The sequence below is a fragment of the Rhinolophus sinicus genome, chromosome 9 (genome assembly GCF_057876585.1).
Source record: "Rhinolophus sinicus isolate RSI-liver-muscle chromosome 9, RSI-T2T, whole genome shotgun sequence".
NCBI classification, from domain to species: domain Eukaryota; kingdom Metazoa; phylum Chordata; class Mammalia; order Chiroptera; family Rhinolophidae; genus Rhinolophus; species Rhinolophus sinicus.
In genome coordinates, this window is record NC_142509.1 from 19,020,777 (window position 1) to 19,038,747 (window position 17,971).

At 55.7% G+C, this 17,971-nt stretch overlaps 1 protein-coding gene across 1 annotated transcript in view; it reads right to left on the reverse strand.

Annotated features, from left to right (window-relative positions):
* The window catches only part of BCR (BCR activator of RhoGEF and GTPase), a 117,342-nt gene that overhangs the window by 45,929 nt on the left and 53,442 nt on the right, over nt 1-17,971 (reverse strand). Inside the window, exons 2-4 of the mRNA XM_074321712.2 lie at nt 9,239-9,420; nt 3,225-3,329; nt 2,682-2,867 (exon numbers count right to left, since the gene is read on the reverse strand). Of these exons, the coding sequence (XP_074177813.2) occupies nt 2,682-2,867; nt 3,225-3,329; nt 9,239-9,420 (473 nt within the window). The remainder of the gene's footprint in view (nt 1-2,681; nt 2,868-3,224; nt 3,330-9,238; nt 9,421-17,971) is intronic.

The following is a 17,971-nucleotide window of genomic DNA, read 5'->3' on the forward strand; positions in this document are numbered from 1 at the left end:
CATTTCAGGCAGAAACAAAACCCTGACTGGTGGCAGTTAACCAGTGCATTCCCACAAGAAACGGAGTCAAGGCACAGGCCCTTTGGTCCTCAGACTCTCCCAGCTGGACAGCCTGACAGAGCGATAGTGGGCCGACCTCGCCTTGATGGCCTGAAAGGCATGGGGCAGGGATTATGTCTGTCTGTCCTTGGGGAGGCGCCAGTGCCAGTCCCAGGGGCACACACGTGAGCACTCAGCCCGCAGGTACTGGGGCACGACTCCCCCCAGCAGCCCCACTTCTCTTCCCTGTCTTCCTGCTGCAACATCCAAAGCACAAAGGTAGCCCAAGGACACCAGGGAAACCAGAAAAAACTTTCCAAATTCTGGCATTCATCAGACTATTAAAATTTTTTTAAAAGTTTCCGAGTACTTTCGGAATGCTGTTTGGGGAAGACTGCTGGTTGTGGGTTTCTTTCCAACACAATTCTCTGTGTCTCAGGAGGGCCACAGGCTGAGTCACATCCATGGGGTTCAAACCTGCTGACACATCACACACAGAGAAACGGGGGTGCTTCAAAGATGGGGGGCACCTTCATTAAAACACAGTCTCCAGCTCTCTGGCCATGGGGGAGGGGGTCCAGGCAGTGAGAATCTCAATAAAACAGGCGCTTCGTATGTTCCTTGCATCTTTGCTCCAGTGTGTTGAAGACCAGGGCGCTGGAGGTGGGGCGGGGGTGGGGGCGGCGCCAACAGGAAAGCCACGCCTTAGAGAAGAATGCTGGAGCCCAAGCATGAGCCAAGGTGAGGCCAGGGTGGGGCCAGCTGGATGTCTGGGCGCTCAGGAGGGCTGCGGCCCCAGCTTTTCAGCAACCGCCATGCTCTGTGCATTTACAGGGGACCCGGTGACCGTGGGCCACCCCTAGCCCTGGAGGACTGGTATCCCTTGGGGGAGAAAACACTCCAGGGAAAGCACATGTGCACAGGAGGCCCGGGTAACCCTGGAATCAGGACTAGGAGTCCTCGGATGTGGAATCCCTGCCACATGGGCTTGCCCAGCAAGCACCTTCCAGCGCCTCTCCCAGGACAGGGGCTCCTGGTACAGAAGGCGGCCTCTACTGGGCAGCTGCCGGGCCCTTATATCCAGATCGCACCCCACCCACCCAGCCTCCACCTGAAGACTGACTGGTCCCCCTCTGAGACCCAAAAAAGAGGTGAGGAAATCCTTTTCACACATGAACCTCACATGTTGGAACTTCACATGTTGAAAACAAATGTCGGTCTGGCAGCTCCCGTCTGAGAGTTTCCTCCTTCGTCCCCAGGTCCCATAGCCATTTCTTCCTTTTGGACAAACTCCATCTTATCCACGTCGCGGGTAAGTATATACCCTGAATGCAATCCCTGTTCTGCGTGTGGCCTGGCCAATGTCAACAGGCCTACCAACCGTTTCATATGACTGCAGACTTTACTGACTCCACTGACCGTTAAAAAGCGGCATCCTTGGCTCCTCTCTGGCCCTGGGGTCAGCAAAGGCGGTCCTGCGAGGGGGCTCCCGCGTCTGGGACCTGAACCCAGACCCACAGCCGCCTCTGCGAAACAGATTCCTGGCCAGTTTGGCTCATTGGGCCTTTCAGAAATCCTTATTCTGTCACCCACCACCACCTGCCCTTCAGTTTTATGGCACCTAAAGGCAGGGGTATAAACAGTCTTCTTGGAGACAAACCAGGGATACAGTCCAGGCAAGAGAACCTTCCATTCCTCAGTCTCTTCACCTGCACAGTGGTGAAGACCACTGTGGTGACTGGCCTTCTAGGGCTGCCTCATCTCAGGTGCACTGGGGCACCCGCAGGCCCCCTTGCGACTGATCAGGGCCCAGCCCACTACTCAGGAACCAGATCGCCTCACAGCACGAGGCTGCCCGTGTCCGTCGGTCCACACTCCCCAGTTTATAAACCAACCCCTCCTGCATATCTCTAGCCTGTCCCCAAGGCCTGGTCCTGATTCCTGCAGGTCACGGGGGATCGCTTCCAAAGTCTCCAGCATGAAATATGCCTCCGGGATCTGAAAGGAGCCAGCAGCGGGGGCTGAGCCACTCCAATGTCCTGTTTTTACCACTTTTCTCTGCCAGGGTCCTCCTCTGGGACCAAGGGCACATTTCCCACTACTTTGATTTTTATTGACCAATTCTCCCCTCCCTACAGCACTTAAAAAAAACCACGAAACCTCTCCAAGAGCCTTGCATTCAGGTAACTACAAAATGAAATGGAGAGTAATTACCCCTGCTGTTCCTACCTGTGAGTGCCCCTCCAGGCTCTGCCCACCCCCAACTCTGCCCTGCGTCCGCGTCCTGCTTTCCTGGACAGCAGCATCTCTTTGGTCCAAAGAGGCCCTCTGAGGGCAGCTGCACCAGCCCGGAGACTAGGAACCTTGCGTAAAAAGGAGCAGAGCCAGGAAGGACCCCATGACGAACCCAGGGGCAGTCATGTGCTGGGACCAGTGTGGGTGCTGTGGCAGAGACCCCTCCTTGCAACCTGACCTTTGGCATCTGAAGTCGTCAGGTACACCCCACACACTTACTTGCCACTGTCACCTCAGTGTCCCAAGAGCCCTTTGCAGCACACGCCTCCAGGTCTCAGGAGAGGGCGGCCCCCCCCCAGCCACCCGCACAGCTCGGGAGCTGCCGCGCACCTGCGCACGTCACTCACCAGCTTCTGGAAGAGGTCGCCCACGCGCTGCTGGTGACTCCACTGCTGCACGCGGGGGAAGAGCCCATCGTAGAACTCCTTGTGGATCTCGTAGAGCTCAGGCACTTTGAAGAAGATGGTCTCGATCTGCTGGCTCGTCAGCACCGGCTGAGAGGTGGTGGCAGCGGCCTTCAAAGGCTTCATGGGCTGGAAGAGGGCACAGGTGCGGTGACACAGGCGACAGGTGAGGTGGCATAGATGAAAGGGCTTGCCATTTGTCAGGCGTATGGTGTCACCACAGAAAATTATGGTTATGTGAATTATGGGAATTTATTTATAAATTCCATGAAAAATGAAAATGTAAAGCCAGCTTGGGTTGGCGCCTGTCTTACACTGGCATCCACCATCCCTTGGGCAGGTCTAACTTCTGCACAGGTGAGACGTTATGACCCTTCCACAGGTCTCAATGAATCCAAGGAGGGGGGATGCCGCCAGGCTCTGACAGCTGACCTGGGACCTGGGCCAGGTGACCCCCACCTGCTCAGCCCCCTGCACCCTCCTCACCAGCAGCAGCGCCTCTAGGTGGCTCAGGTAAGTCTCCTCGCTGGCCAAGATTCCAGACAGGACCCATTTTCTCATCTCCAAGCCCTTTTCCAAGTCCAGCTCACTCTGTAGAAGAAACACACAAAAGTCAGACCCGGGAGATGATACCTGAAGAGAGTAGGATACAGACACACACAGGAGGAAGACACAGGGAGAAGAAAGCCATGTCTAAGCCAGGGAGAGACGCCTCAGGAGAAACCAACCGCGCCAGCACCTTGATCTTCGACCTCCAGCCTGCAGAACCATGAGAAAGAAATCTCTGTTGTTTAAGGCCCCCGGCTGTGGTACCGTGATGGCCACCTCAGGGAACTCACAGAGAGGCTGCTGCTAAAGGCACTGGAAACTGCTGTGTGCCCGCCTGGCACTCCCGTGCTTGCTCCCTGACCCTAGGCAGGCAAAGCTTGGTGTCAGAGGTTGGCCGGGCCCCACTGCAGTTCCAGGAAGGCAGGTAGGGAGTGGCCCTCCATTTGTCGAAGGTGACGTACTCGCCTGCCCATTCCACCACCAGGTTTCCCAGCCCACAGGGGAACGTGAGACAACCCCTCCGTGGCAGCCCCTGGGTGCGGAACTGCAGTACTGCTTCTTTAGGCACTTGCTTCCTCACACCTCTCAGGGAGACTCCTGATTGGGGGTTGGCTCCTGGGACTCAGCACCCAACCTCTGGGGCTGAAGGACTCTCTGTGGGGATGGGGGGCTGTCCTGTGCCTTGTATGGTGCTGAGCAGCATTTCTGGCCTCTATTCACCACATGACAGTAGCAAGCCCTTCCCACCCCAGGATGTAACAGCCGCTAATGGCTGCAGACATTGCCTCACTTCCGCTGAGGTCCAAATTGCCCCAGGTGAGAAATGCTGGTTTCGAGGAAAAACCTAACTGAGGGAGGCCAGCTCAGGTCCCATGGTGTCACCGCAGAGTTTGGAATCAGGACCAGCAGTGTAGCTCCTCTGTGCCCCCAACCCTGATGTCCCTTTCTACTTTCCTTGCCTGGTGCAAGGGAGGCACTTCGTGGCAGATGGCCGGCCCAGCAGGAAGTGCCCAGGGCCAGGCGTCAGGGGACAGAGCCGTAGCGCCAGGCCTGCCTGGTGAGCCCGCTTTGCCCTGAGTGTGTCACATCCTCACTGCCCACTGGGAACTTCCAAAGAGCCTTCCTGGACGACCACTTTGCTCTGGGAATCCTGTAAGCGTGCATGAGCTAGGTATACGCATGTATGTTGCGTGTGTGTACACACACGTGTGTGTGCATGTGCACATACATGCACTTGTGTAGGGGCCAGCCATCAAGGGCTTGGCGGAGAGCCACGCCAGGGAAAGGACACCCAGGTCCCATACCCCACAGCAGGTCCCATAGCAGCCTCCCTGGGCACACTGGGTGGTGGCTGCATGGGCAGGAACCTCGGGGACATGCGGGCCTGACCTTGAAACTCCCGGTGCCAGCACAGTGTCTATAACACGTAAGCGCTCGATGAAGATTCACTGAGCTATCAAATCAATGAGTGGCTCTAGAACTCCATGCTGGGCCCAGTTTGGGCCGCATCCTTACAAAGCCGAGGGTCCCTCCTGGAACCCTCATCCGTGACAAGCAGGTCCCGGGATCTCGGGCTGTCAGTGCAGCCTGCTCCGGGCCCAAAGTGCCGCCAGGATTCAGCAGGTCCTGTAGAGGTGGGTAGGTGGATAGGGTGGGGGCCCCTGATGCCTCTTCTCATCTCAGCGCACCAAGGCCACACCATGAGGGGGGCAGCACCTGGGGGCAGCAGCTCTCCACTGCCCCTGCATGTGCATCCCAGGGTGTCAGGTGCGGCTCTGCCCAACCCAGGGAAGAGGTGAAGGTGAAGCAGGGCAGCAGCCACCCACCCAGCCCTGCATGTCCTGACCAACGATGCTGCTACTGTGAGTGCACGGCAGGGGGCCATGATGCCCCCCCCCCACACGAGATGCTGGTGCTCACGTGGGTGGGTGGCCGTGCTGTGCCTCGTTCCCACCCACAGTTTGGAAAGCTGAAAGGAAAAAGCGTGCAGGCAGGACGGCGCCAAGGCCAGCTCTCCCTGTTCCGAAGGGTGTGGTCAGCTCCAGGGAACATCTGGCTCGGGGACAGTACTGGGCTGGAGAGGAGACATGGGGCACAGGCACCGCTCCTTAGACTGAGCATCTTCTCCTAAATCCTGAGGGGCACTGGTGGCGTCAGACAGGCACAGCTGGGACAGCAGCCAACTCCGTCTGGCAGAAGAGGGGGCAGGAGGGAGGGTGCAGAAGGCGAGTGCGTAAGCAGCAGGGCCAGGACCAGAGCGCTTTGTCCCCACCTGCACACGTGCCAGTTCTGGACAAGGCGCGTGAATCCAGCCAGCGCTGTGAGGGCGGGAACACTCTGTGGGCGGAGGCCGGACGTAAAGGGCAACTGGGAAAGGAAGGCAGCAAGCCGGAAAGAAGGCCTCCTACCGCTGCCCAGGAGGGGGCTGGGGCTGGGGCAGGGGCAGGGCGTGGAGGCAAGGGAGGAGCAAGCAACACAAATCTTGATGCTAGAAGAGCAGATAAAAATGAATTAGGCATGATGACAGGAAGGAAAAGCTGACCGAGGGACCCAGGTGACCAGAACAGCCACCTGTCAGCCAGCTGCCCAACAAGCAGAGCAGAGAGCTGGAGCTGGAACAGAGCTGCAGGAATGCGAGCAGCAGCAAAATCTCAAGGAGTATCCCTCACCCCCAACCCCAACCTGGGGGAGCTGGGGTGGTCAGGGCATGAAAGCCTGGCCATGAAGGTTGGGCTGCTCCTGGCTGGGAGTTCGCAGCCAGCACATCTGCTGGACAAAGGACCCTCTCTTCCTCTCTGGGCAGGGGTCGCTCTTTCACTAGCAGGGCTAGACATCGTCCTAGAGCCCATCCAGCAGAGGGCAGGGGCTGGCCTCTACACAGGGCCACGTGCCGAGGGGCTCCTGCAGCCCCAGTCCTCTAAATAGAGAGGCACGAGCACACAGGGCAGGAGGCACGACTCCTGTGCCCAGCCCCGGAAAACCCAACTCAGCAGGCCCTTGGGAGAGAAGGGAACAGGCTGTGCTGATACCAAACACCTGGTTTCCCGGCTTTGCAGAGAAGACAGGTGAAGGCCACCTCTATCCCTATGTAAGTCAGGGCCCCAGAACCAAGTAACGTGGCCAAGCTGAGCCATAGGGACACGGGTGACATTTATGCGCCTGCAACCAGTGCAGAGCCTCACTGGGGCCACCAAATAGTCAAAGCACCCAGGACAAGTGAATCATAAAAGTGAATGAACTTGTGGTTGCTGAGATAAAAGCACAAGTCGGAGTTATACCGTGTTTCCCTGAAAAGAAGACCTAGCCGGACCATCAGCTCTAATGCGTCTTTAGGAGCAAAAATTAATATAAGACCCGGTCTTCTATTCCCTGAAAATAAGACCTAGCCGGACCCCAGTCTTATTTTACTATAAGACTCAGGTCTAGCTAGGTCTTATTTTCAGGGAAATACGGTAGACACACTCAGCGTGGGGATGGCCAGCAGCAGAATTATAAAGCAGGCCTGTTTGTCTTCAAACATTCCTGTGCCAGCAGTTCCCTTGTAAACATGCAAAACTGACTTCTGAGCAGAGGGGATCAATTGAATACATGCATTTACTCTGGCTTCCCACCGAAAACAAAACAGAAAAACAAACCAACAAAAACCCCTAAAACATCTGTGGGGCCTGCCAGCCACCTACTGCGGCGGCACACAGGCACATCCACTTCTGTAGAGCAGCAGCTGCACCCAAGCCCACGTGCTGTCTGGGCCCCTCCACGCGCACGACAGGCCCCTGGCTGGAGGCCCGCCCAGCTCGGCCACTTGCTGAAGGCACCTGAACGTGAGAAGGTGTGGGCGGGGGTCATATCTGCCCTTCTGGCTGAACCCAGTGTCTCTGGGCCTGCTCCTTGCTGGTACCCCAGGGACAGGGCCCAGCAGGTCACCGTGAGGAGCCGTCACACAGCGTGTCACAAAGCATGGACACTGGTGAGCAGGGGCTGCTGCTCTACAACGTCAGCTCCCTTCTCGACGCCGCGACGTCCCCCCATGACTGAATGGCTGAGATGCTGCCAGGACCCTCGAGGACCCAAGAAGGAACGACCACGCTGACCTGCAGCCGGGGGTGATGCCCGGACTCTTACCCCTTTCCCTGACACTACTGAGGAAAGGTCACTCGCTGGCTGGCAGCTCTGGCCCCAGCCTCCCCGGAGTGTCCACACGCTGCCTTGCTTCCTTTGAGCCAGAGGTGCCGGCTTTGCCCTCCCACAGGAGAGGGTCAGTGGTCATGGAAACAGCCTGCACAGGGCTTGCTCTTCCCAATGACTCCAGGTCAGTGTAGACGGGGGTCTGAGGGTAGAGTCTGGGGGTGGGCGGCCAAGCCACATAGGGCCCAGGGCATAAGGAGGGCACATCAGCCTCCTCAAGGAGCCTTAAGGCGGAGCAAGATCCTGCTGGGTAAAGACAGCCCTCAAGGACGATGGACAAGGAGGACCCGTGCAGAGTTCAGGACTCCGCCTACTTTTCAGGGCCCTAAGGATCTTTGTAGCAAACCACGCTCCCAAAGCAGGAAGAGAGTGCACCAAGCAAAGCCAGGAAGTTGAGGAAAAGTGTCAACTGAGGAATGGGGAAAGCTTCAAACACAGCAGCTGTGTGGCCTCGAGCAAGTTGCTTTACCTCTTTGAACCTCCGTTTCCTAATCTGTAAAACGGTGAAACTGGACGCTGGATAAGAAGCCCCAGAGGGCAGCTGTGTGTTACGCAATAGCTTCCCCTCCCATCCTCATGTTTCAGAATAAGAAGCCTGCGCAGCTCTGGGGTCTTTGGAAACCACGAAAGCGTAAGTAAGACGCAGTCTTGTAGCTTCTTAGAGGCACCAGCCCACAGAAGCCACTGAAGCGAAAAGACACACTAGACAGCTCTTTGTTGCAGCAACAGGAAAACCAGATTCCTCTCGTTTTTAAACCTGGGTAGAAATCACCCAGAAAGAAGCTAAGCAGATGGGGGCAGGTATCTGCCATTAGGGGCAAAGGGACCAGAAAGACAGAGCTGCAACCCACCGCGAGGGGAGCAATCTTCTCAGCCCAAGAAGGAAGGAACCTCAGAGCTCAAAGGGGTGCCCTTGCCCCAGGGCAAGGGGGTGCGTGTCTGGGCCCCAACGCACCAAGGAAGTGCTCTCCTAAGCCATGGGACCACTGAGAGCAGTGAGACTCCGTGCCAAGCTGGGCCAGCACGCCAGCTCTGGGACAGCCCCTCTATGTGCCCCCAGGCGGGGCTGGCCCAGCGGCCTCTCCGAGCGTGCAGCAGGGCGTCTGCTGAATGTGCCACTACGCACTCGCCACACGACCTCAGGGCTCAGTTCCACAACAGTAAGGTGAGGTGACAGCAGGACTGTTAACGACAACGAGATCTTGAGGGGAAAGGCCTTGGTTAAATGGACGGAATCACTGTCAACACCCCCTTTGGTAAAAGGGAGCAAGTACATTCCACAGAGTGCAGGGACAAGAACCTGGGTGTCACCCCTGCTGGCCACCACCGCAGGGGTCACCACTGCGGGGTCACCACCGTGGGACCACCACCGCGGGGCCACCACCGCGGGGCCACCACTGCAGGCCACCACTGAGGGGCCACCACTGCAGGGCCACCACTGCTAGGGCCACCACTGTGGGGCCACTACTGCGGGGCCACCACCACGGGGCCACCACTGCGGGGCCACCACTGTGGGGACACACTGCAGGTCCTCAGCTCAAGCTGCCTGCCTCCTCCACGCTCGGCTGACACAGTTCCATGATGACCCTGTACCACACGTCTAGCAGGCGGTCCTCATGCCCAGGATGAAGGGATAAGGCAGGAGTTTTAGTGACTCGACATCCAAGCTTGGCTGCTCTGTCACCACCTCTGAGCACGTGGCTGTGCTTCAGGAAGCCGCTGGGACAGGCCCCCGTCCCCCACCTGGCCCCCGCCCTGGGACTCACGGCCTTGGTGGACTCCAGGGCTCCCGAGGCCAGTGCGTCCCGGCTGCCCCTGGCCTTGCTGCTGAGGTGGGGTGAGGAGGAGGGTGAGTCGTCGATGTAGGGCAGCCCGTCCTGGTGTCGGCGCTGCTCCTCGGCCCGGTCCGCGGCACAGCCATAGCCAGGTGGCGTTCCGAATGTCGTATCTGTGTGTGCAGAGAAGCAGCCTGTGTTAGAACAGGGAGGGGGGCTGAGGGCTCGTCGGCTTGGGAGTGTCCACGCCCCACCTGTCCCAGCAAGTACCCAGCTGACACTGTCACCTGCAGGCATCAAACAGGGACCTCAGGGATGCTGATCTCATCTTCACAACCGACTGGCCCAAGACCCCAGGGCAAGGAGAGGATGCACAGCGGCTCACTCCCCAGACAAAACGAGATGAGCTTTCAAATGCTACCTGGGGCATGCCTGCCCTTGTCCTGGAAGAGGGGTTTGAGACACTCTAGAAAGGGGGACCCCACACGCTAGTATCTTGCTGTCAGGGACGGTCCTTGTACACGTCTGTGGAACAAGCAGCACAGGCCTGCACACCTGCCCAGGTGCAAGCCATGGCCACCATGAGCAGCACCCCACACCCACGTCTGCCAGTCCAAGCCCAGGGAATGGGTGCTGCAGCCCTCTCCCCTCCCTCATCCTGTCCCTTGCTGACTCACGGCCCAGCCCCCAGGTGGTCTGGTAAAATCCCAGACCACCTTTACCTCACGCAAAGTATGCCTATGCGAACAGAGGGTGGCTTGTCCTACGACAGGCTCCTTGCCGCTGGGGACTATCTGGTTATGGAGAGTAACACCTCCTTCCAAAGACACCCGAAGACAGTCGCCTCCTTCCCAATGGAACTCACAGAGCCACACCCATTGGCCCTTCTATAGTTCTGTTCCCAGACTCCTCACCAGGACATCAACCCACAAGGCCTAGCCTGTGCTAAGCCTCAGGTGAAGGCCACTTCTTGACTTCTTCCAAAGGGCACTTTCACAGCCCATGGGGTTCCCAAGAGGTCACACCGATTGGGGAAATGTCAATCAAGTTATGTCACTTTCACCATGACTCACCTGCAAGCAGACCCCCCAAAGGTTACGACCACAGGTGGCCTCTGAAGTGTTCATTTGTCAGATGACAACAACTTCCAGCACCAAACACCCACACTGGATTCAGGTTCCAGGTGTAGCGGTACCCAGACCACCCAGGCCAGGTGGGCATAGGGCCACCCACGGACTTCTGGAGCTGACCTAGCCATCCCAGAGGGAGCCAGTTTTCGATTCTTTCCACATGGGCAGCTGGGACGAGCTGTGGCTGGACTGAGCAGGTGCTCAACGCAGGCTCAGCCTGGAGGCCAGTGTGTGGCAGTGGCTCTGGTGCCAAGCTGCGGGCGTCCCCCGCTGGCCACAGTCCCCGCTTCCTCGAATGCCTCTGCCTGTCCTGGGTTTTCTCCCTCCATGTCCCAGCACATCGCACACCCTCTAACAGGTGTCCTTAGCCCTCACAGCACAGCAGCATCCCCGAGGAGCTTCTAAAATATAATGAAGCCGACCCCAACACAGACCAACTGAATCAGAAGCTCAGGGGGGCCCGGGCCCTGTTGGTTATAAAGGTTTCCCGGGGGACTCCAGCTGGCAGCCGGGGCTGAGACCCGCTGCACTACCCCAATACAACGTCTGGCACAGACCCACCCGCGTCCCGTGTCTGCACACAGGCGCCAACTGCAAAGGCCAGGCTGGGTTCTACCTGTGTGTACGTGTGGCCACAGGAGGGTCCCAGGAAGGGCTAGTTCTGGGTTGAGAGTAGCAGACGCGGTGGGGGAAGCCCGAGAGCTGGGTGGTCTCCTGCCGAATCCCCCAAGAAGCTGTGCCGAGGTGCCCTGGGCTCCTTAATGCATCGGCCATTGCGGGGATTCCAGGAACCAAGTCCACCACGTTGCTATCAACACTCAGGCCACCACAGGACCTCAAGATTCTGCAAAGGCAGTCAGCTAGGTCTCACTCAGCATCCCTGAGGACGACTGGGGAGAGTTCAGTTGTATTAAAAAACACAAAAACTAAAAAACACAAAACCCTGTTACTGCAGAACCCCAACTCCACACCCCACACCCCAAGATGATCTGACTTGAGCTTCTACTTCCTTTGGGGGAATCAGAGATTTTTTTTTTTTTAATAAATAAAATGAGCACAGAGGTCTTCTTACCCACTCAACATCCAGGATACGAAGCCTATGTCACAGCAGCCCCTACTGGAAACCTGCCCACGAAAGGCAGCCTGGGAGGAAAGCCTCAGCTACCAGGTAGGGCTGTCCTCACGACGAGCCCAGATGGTCTCCCTGGGCCATGGGGGCGTCCGTTTCTCAGTTTTCCTGACTTTAAAATCTGAAGTGTGGAGCCAGCTCGGTGGCTCAGGCAGTTGGAGCTCTGTGCTCCTAACTCCAAAGGCTGCTGGTTCGATTCCCACATGGGCCAGTGGGCTCTCAACCACAAGGTTGCTGGTTCAACTCCTCGAGTCCTGCAAGGGATGGTGGGCTCCACCCCCTGCAACTAAGATTGAACATGGCTCCTTGAGCTGAGCTGCCTCCCAGATGGCTCAGTTGGTTGGAACGCGAGCTCTCAACCACAGGGTTGCTGGTTTGACGCCCGCAAGGGATGGTGGCTGCGCCCGCTGCAACTAATAATGGCAACTGGGCTTGGAGCTGAGCTGCGCCCTCCACAACTAAGACTGAAAGGACAACAACCTGACTTGGAAAAAAGTCCTGGAAGTACACACTGTTCCCCAATAAAGTCCTGTTCCCCTAAAGTCCTGTTCCCCTTCCCCAATAAAATCTTTAAAAAAAACAAATCTGAAGTGTGAACTAAACAATTGACGGAGGCGCACTCAGGTCTACAACGCTCCTGTCACTCGTCTGTGCGGTCAGCTCTGCCCTATCGAGCCCCTGACTCTACCTCCTCCCTTATCCTGCTCCCCACGCTTGCTCTGGACCTGCCTCTCACATGATTAGCTCAGGATTATCAGCATCCACACGTTCTCTCCATGAACCTTTAAACTGATTTATTTTTATAAATAACAATATATTTTTTTAAGTCAACACATTCTTTATCATCTTTGTCTGGGCGCTGCGACCTAATTTCCAGGCCAGTGACTACACAGAGGTCACATCCAAGGACATACCAACGCCAAGTGATTCCCCAGTAAGAACTTCAGGGTCACACTCGGGGATGCAGGGCTCACTCCAGAGGAGCTGCAAGATTTCACGCTTGTGAAACAACATGCTGCTGGCTTAGTGACACCCTGGCGAAAATCCGGTGTAAGAACCAAATGCCTGGCCAGTATCAAAAGGGCCACCAATGGCTGTGGACACTTCACCTCCAGCAGGTGAGAGCAAGGGACCAGGCTTTGCAGCCAAACTCCACTGGGTAACTATGAGGACCTGGTTAACTAAAGAACCGAGGCATTTTCCCACTGGGCACACATCTCCCCACACCAACGTCTGAGTGACTGATGCTTTTAAGCCTGGGATCTGGACGGCCGGTCACCCCTCAGGTGGAAGGTCTCCGCTCACTGTCCCAGCTAACACAGACTCAGTACCCCTCATTCCACTGATTCCCCAGCCTGTTCCAATGCAAGTGTGATGGGGGTGAGGGAAGAACGCCCTCCATTTATTTATTCCCCATTCCAACCAGCACGCAAGGACCTGCCTTCCTCTCACACTGGTTTTTCACACCTGAGGTCCCCCCACAAACAAGGTCCCCCTCCTCTTGAGCATAAGAGTTTGAAAGCTGCCATCTCCCCGGAACCAGAGGAAAGTAAGAGAGAGGCCCGTTCTTCCCACCTCTACCAGGAACATCCAGCAGGAAAAGCTCCCTGGGCCTCCACAGCTCGGGCAGGACTGGGAGCTGGTGGCCACAGCAGCTGCGCACTTCCTGCGAAAATCCACCCAAAGCTGAAACCAAACCCTAGAGAGAGGTGGATGTGGGCAAGGATCCCATAGCTACAGGAAGCTCAGGGAGACGAGGGAGAATCACCAACAGCTAAGCAGCTGGGGAAGGGGGAGAGCAAGGCCGATTCTGGCCCTGAGCTCTGCAGACAGCGGCTGGCTTAGTGTGGAAAAAGGATGAACACAGTGAAATAATCGGAAACCTCCCCCTCTCCAGGCAAGTTGGCTTAGCAGCCCCAACCCCACCACTCTACAAATCTATTCTCTGCTGCAAGAAAAAAAAGGCCAAAGAAAAAAAGAAAAAGGGAGGAATAAGTCCCAGGACGAGGAGGTCTCCCAGACAGTGCCCAGGTCATGCCCCCTTCTTACACCTCGAGGACAACACTGCTTTAAAAAAAATCTTTCAAATATGTAAACATAGAATTACCGTATGACCTAGCAATTCCACTTCCGGGCACAGACTCAAAAGAACTGAATGCGGGACTCGAACAGGTACCTGCACACTCGTGCACAGGGGCATTATCCACAACAGCCAAAGCTGGAAGCATCCCACGTGCCCACTGACAGGTGGACGGAGAAACAGAACGCGGTATGGACATACAGCGGGCTACTCCTCAGCCTTAAGAAGGGAAGGACTTTCTGACACACACGGACGTGGATGAACCCGCAGGATATTGTGCTCAGTGACTGGAACAGGCCGGTCACAAAGACACACTTAGTATGTGATTCCACTTACATGAGCAGCCAACTTCATAGAGACAGAAAGAGAATGGTGGGTGCCAGGGGGTAGGGGAGGGGGCAAGGGGAGGTGGTGTTTAATGGGGACAGAGTTTCAGTTTGGGAAGATGAGAAAGTTCTGGGGATGGATGGTGGCGATGGCTGCACATTACGAATGTATTTAATACCACTGAACTGTACCCTTAAAAATAGTTTAAATAGTTCATTTTATGTTACGCATGCTCAACCACATAGATGTACACACACAAATTCCTAAGCTCCCTCCCAGCCAGTGGCAATGGTGGGGTGGCTGCGCAGGGGTAGGGCATGAGGGGGACCGCCCTCAATCACCAGCAGCCCTTTGTAACCACAACTGAAATAAGCACAAAACAAGCACAGTATCGAAACTTCCAAGCAGTATGCTCCCTGAGTTGATGAGAGCAGGCAGGGTGATGGGATATTCCTCTCCCCATGTATTTCTCTAATAATGAAAACAATAAAGGAAAGCTTTGCACGTGCTCTGTCAATGTCACCTCAGGAGGAGCACCTGGCATCACACTCTGGGACCACACAAACTGGCACACAGTTTCCAACAGCCACACGATGGGTTCTGAGCCATCTCAGCAATTACAGAGTTAACACATCCCCTTTCCTGGGCCTCTTCCTTGCCCACCACGTTTTCTCACTCCTGTGGATGAGATTCCTGCCAGCTGATTTTCCGAGGTCAGAGGGGAAGCTGGCCCATCACAGATCACACCCGGTGCCCACACAGGGCCCCTCGATGACAAGTGAATGGCACGTGCCTGTACCCTCAACACTGTCCTCCCTGCTCGCAGAGAGCCAGACCACATCTGTCTTGAAAGCACCAGCTGCCTTCAGACTAGCCTCAGTCCCTTCAGCCCTCAACAGCCTGTCCATCTGTCTGTCTGTCTCTTCTCCAAGCCTTTGTCCAAACAGCTCCAATAACTTCGACACTCCCCTCCCCATTCTCACTTCCACAAGTCAGGGAGCATGCATCTCCCTGAGGCTGCTGCCAGACCCCCTGGGACCCGTGCTGCAGGGGCTCCCAGGAAATGTGTGCAGAACCAAACTCAGACCGCTGGCCCCACATCACTTATGAGCAGCCAAATGGAGGCCCTCATGGACCCAATGTGCCTAAAGGGTCCCCAGATCCTGCTTTCAGATGGCTTGTTGCACCAGAGGTGTGGGATCCAGGATCCCCTGCAGCAAGCCCTTGGGAGAACAAAGGTTATGTTCTCAGCCCTCTCTCCCTGCCCAGAACAGAGAGAAACAGCTGGAAAGGGCCAGGGGCATGATTCTCTAACAAACACTGTCCCAGGGACCAGAGAAAGCGAGGAGGAACAGCAGGAACTCGGGTGGGAGAGGCAGAAAGACCACAGGCAGGGCGGTCTCCCGTCCCTGTTTACACTCTCAGCAAATGGCTGAGCTCTATTTATTTACAAAGTAAAGCGGCTGCAACACCACCTTCCTTCTGGCGGCTGGGCCAGCTCGTGCAGAAAGGCATCTGCAGAGGCAGGCCTGGAGTCCCAGCCCATCACACCTGCAGAAGCCCTCCTCTCTCAGCCCCATACTCTCCCCTGGTTCGTGGGCAAGCAGCACCGTGGCCATGGAGTGGCGCTGCTGGCTCCTTTTATAGATTGCAGCTCATATCCTTGGGGGGTCGGGGGGCTGCCAAGTAGGCATCACCCTGCCAGGAGAGGCTCTGAAAACTGCAGCTGAAGTGAAGAGGTCCAGGTCTCACCAATAGGCCCACGGGTGCCAGGGATCAGTGCAAGTTCTGGGCCCCACACCTACTCACAGCATAAGCCTTCCTCCCACTGCCCTGTGAGCTGAGCGCAGATTCTGTCCATGGGTCCTGGGGTCAGTGTCCGAGGGCTGGCTCTTCATTATGCAGAACACTGCGCTCGTACGGGGTGGGAATATCTGCGGCGCTTCCAGGAAGTAAGATTCCTGAGCAGTGGCAAAGCCTCAAATCACTGACATATATTTGACAAAATATCCACTAAAACACCCACTGTCTTTTCCTGGGCGTGTCCTCTGCACTACGCACAGTGCCGACCACGCACACATGTCACCTCCTTGAATCCTGCCCATCCTCTTCGCGGCCAGGAACTTCTAGATGCCCATTTTCCAGACAAGGAGACCGAGTCTCCGAGAGAGGAACAGGTGGAGCCGACTGCATCCAGGTTCACCTGTGTCACCTGTCTATTCAGTCACGTTCCAAAGAAAAGACATTTCTAAAAGGCTGAGTTGATGACCCTATGAACCAGCAATTCCCTTCCTAGGTACATAACTAAAAGAAGTGAAAACAAGGTGTGCAAACCAAAATTTGTACCAGAATGGTCAAGCAGCATTATTCACAATACCCAAAAGGTAAAACAACTCAAGTGTCCACCAACTGATGAATGGATAAACAAAGTGTGGCAGAGCTATACAATGGAGTATGGTTCAGCTTCCAAAAGAAAAAGTATTGAGACACGCTACACACAGATGAGCCCTGAAAACATTATGCTAAGAAGACAATCACAAAAGACCTGATTTGATTTATATGAAATGTTCAGAATAGGCACATCCATAGAGACAGAAAGTGGATACTTAATGCACATGCGGTTTCCTTTTGGAGGGATGAAAGTATTTTGAAACTAAATAGAGGTAGTGGTTGCACAACACTGTGAATATACTAAATGTACCTGAATCGTTCACTTTAAAATGTTTAGTTTCATGTTATGTACCTTCACCTAAAAATAAAACAAAAAAAAACACAAAACCCAACAGCAACAAAGCCAGATCTGTTTTCATCTCTCGAACAGGGAACCCGACACACAATCCAGCTGTTTCCTGAAGACCAAGAGCGTCATTCCGGACAGACGTCAGAACTACCTGGCACCCTGACACAGGGCCACCCGTGGGTAGTGAGAGGCTGCTGTCTTTTCTGAGTTATCTGGTTGGTCTTCACGGTGGTTTTTTTTTTTTTTTTTTTACTTTCTCCTCCATGGTCAGGCTGGCAGCTGTTCCTTCTTGCATCTACACTACATGGGTCAAAATTCTTTATAAATAAGGATGAGCCAATGCATCCTGGCAAGAGGCCTGCCATCAGAGTCTTTGGTTCTGTGCTAGGAAGGACACAGAAGAGCACCCTGGAATCCTGGGACCTCTCAGCCCTCATGCTGTCACCCCGACAATGACATTACCAGGCCAGCATGGAAAGGCCAGCTGCCCAGACAGAAGGTGACAGCCTAGATCAGCAGGTGCCACACAGAAGGCCTCGAGACTTGTCAAGTCCTCCTGACAGGCCGCAAAATACCATCGGGCAGGGCCTGCTCTCCTGGGAGGGAGAGGCCAACAGGTATAACAGCTCTCACGGCTCCTCCCGCTCAGGCTTTGGGCTGCAGCTGGTCGGAGACTGAATTACCAGCAGGTCAACTTTGCCTGTGACTTTCAGCACTAAAGACTGAGCGCCCCCACTGTGGGCAAACAAGGAGCCCCAATCAGCACCCAGAATGCTGTTCAAGGACCTTCTGTCTCCAAGCACCCACGGGTACCTAAAGCTCCTCGATCCTCAGGGACGGAAAGATCAATTATGCTCTGGGCCTGGGGCTGGAAGCAGCTGGTGCCAGGGCAGGGCAGGCAGAGGCCGGAACCCCAGCTGGGAAGAGCTGCAGCCCTTGGCCATGGGATGATGTCATTATTATTCTTCACCACCACCTTGACTCTGCAACAACAGCGTTCAGAAAGATTTCTTGGAGGCAGTTTGGCCCCAGACGATCAAAGTAACGTATTTATTGAGAACCTAATATTCAGCCAAGATGTACGACACCCTTACTTCATGCCAGGCACTCTGCTGGGCCAGTGAGAGCAAGGACCACATATTCAGCCCCTGGCCCCGGGGGCCGGCAGAATCCCAGGAGTCACGTGACATGTGCATCACAGCAAATCCACCGACAAGCGGCAGCTGGACTTTCAGGCAGGGCAGCAGAGACCATCTCCCCGAGGAAGTGACCACAGAGCCAAGACCTAATGGAGAAGAGAGAGGCAGATGTTGGCTCC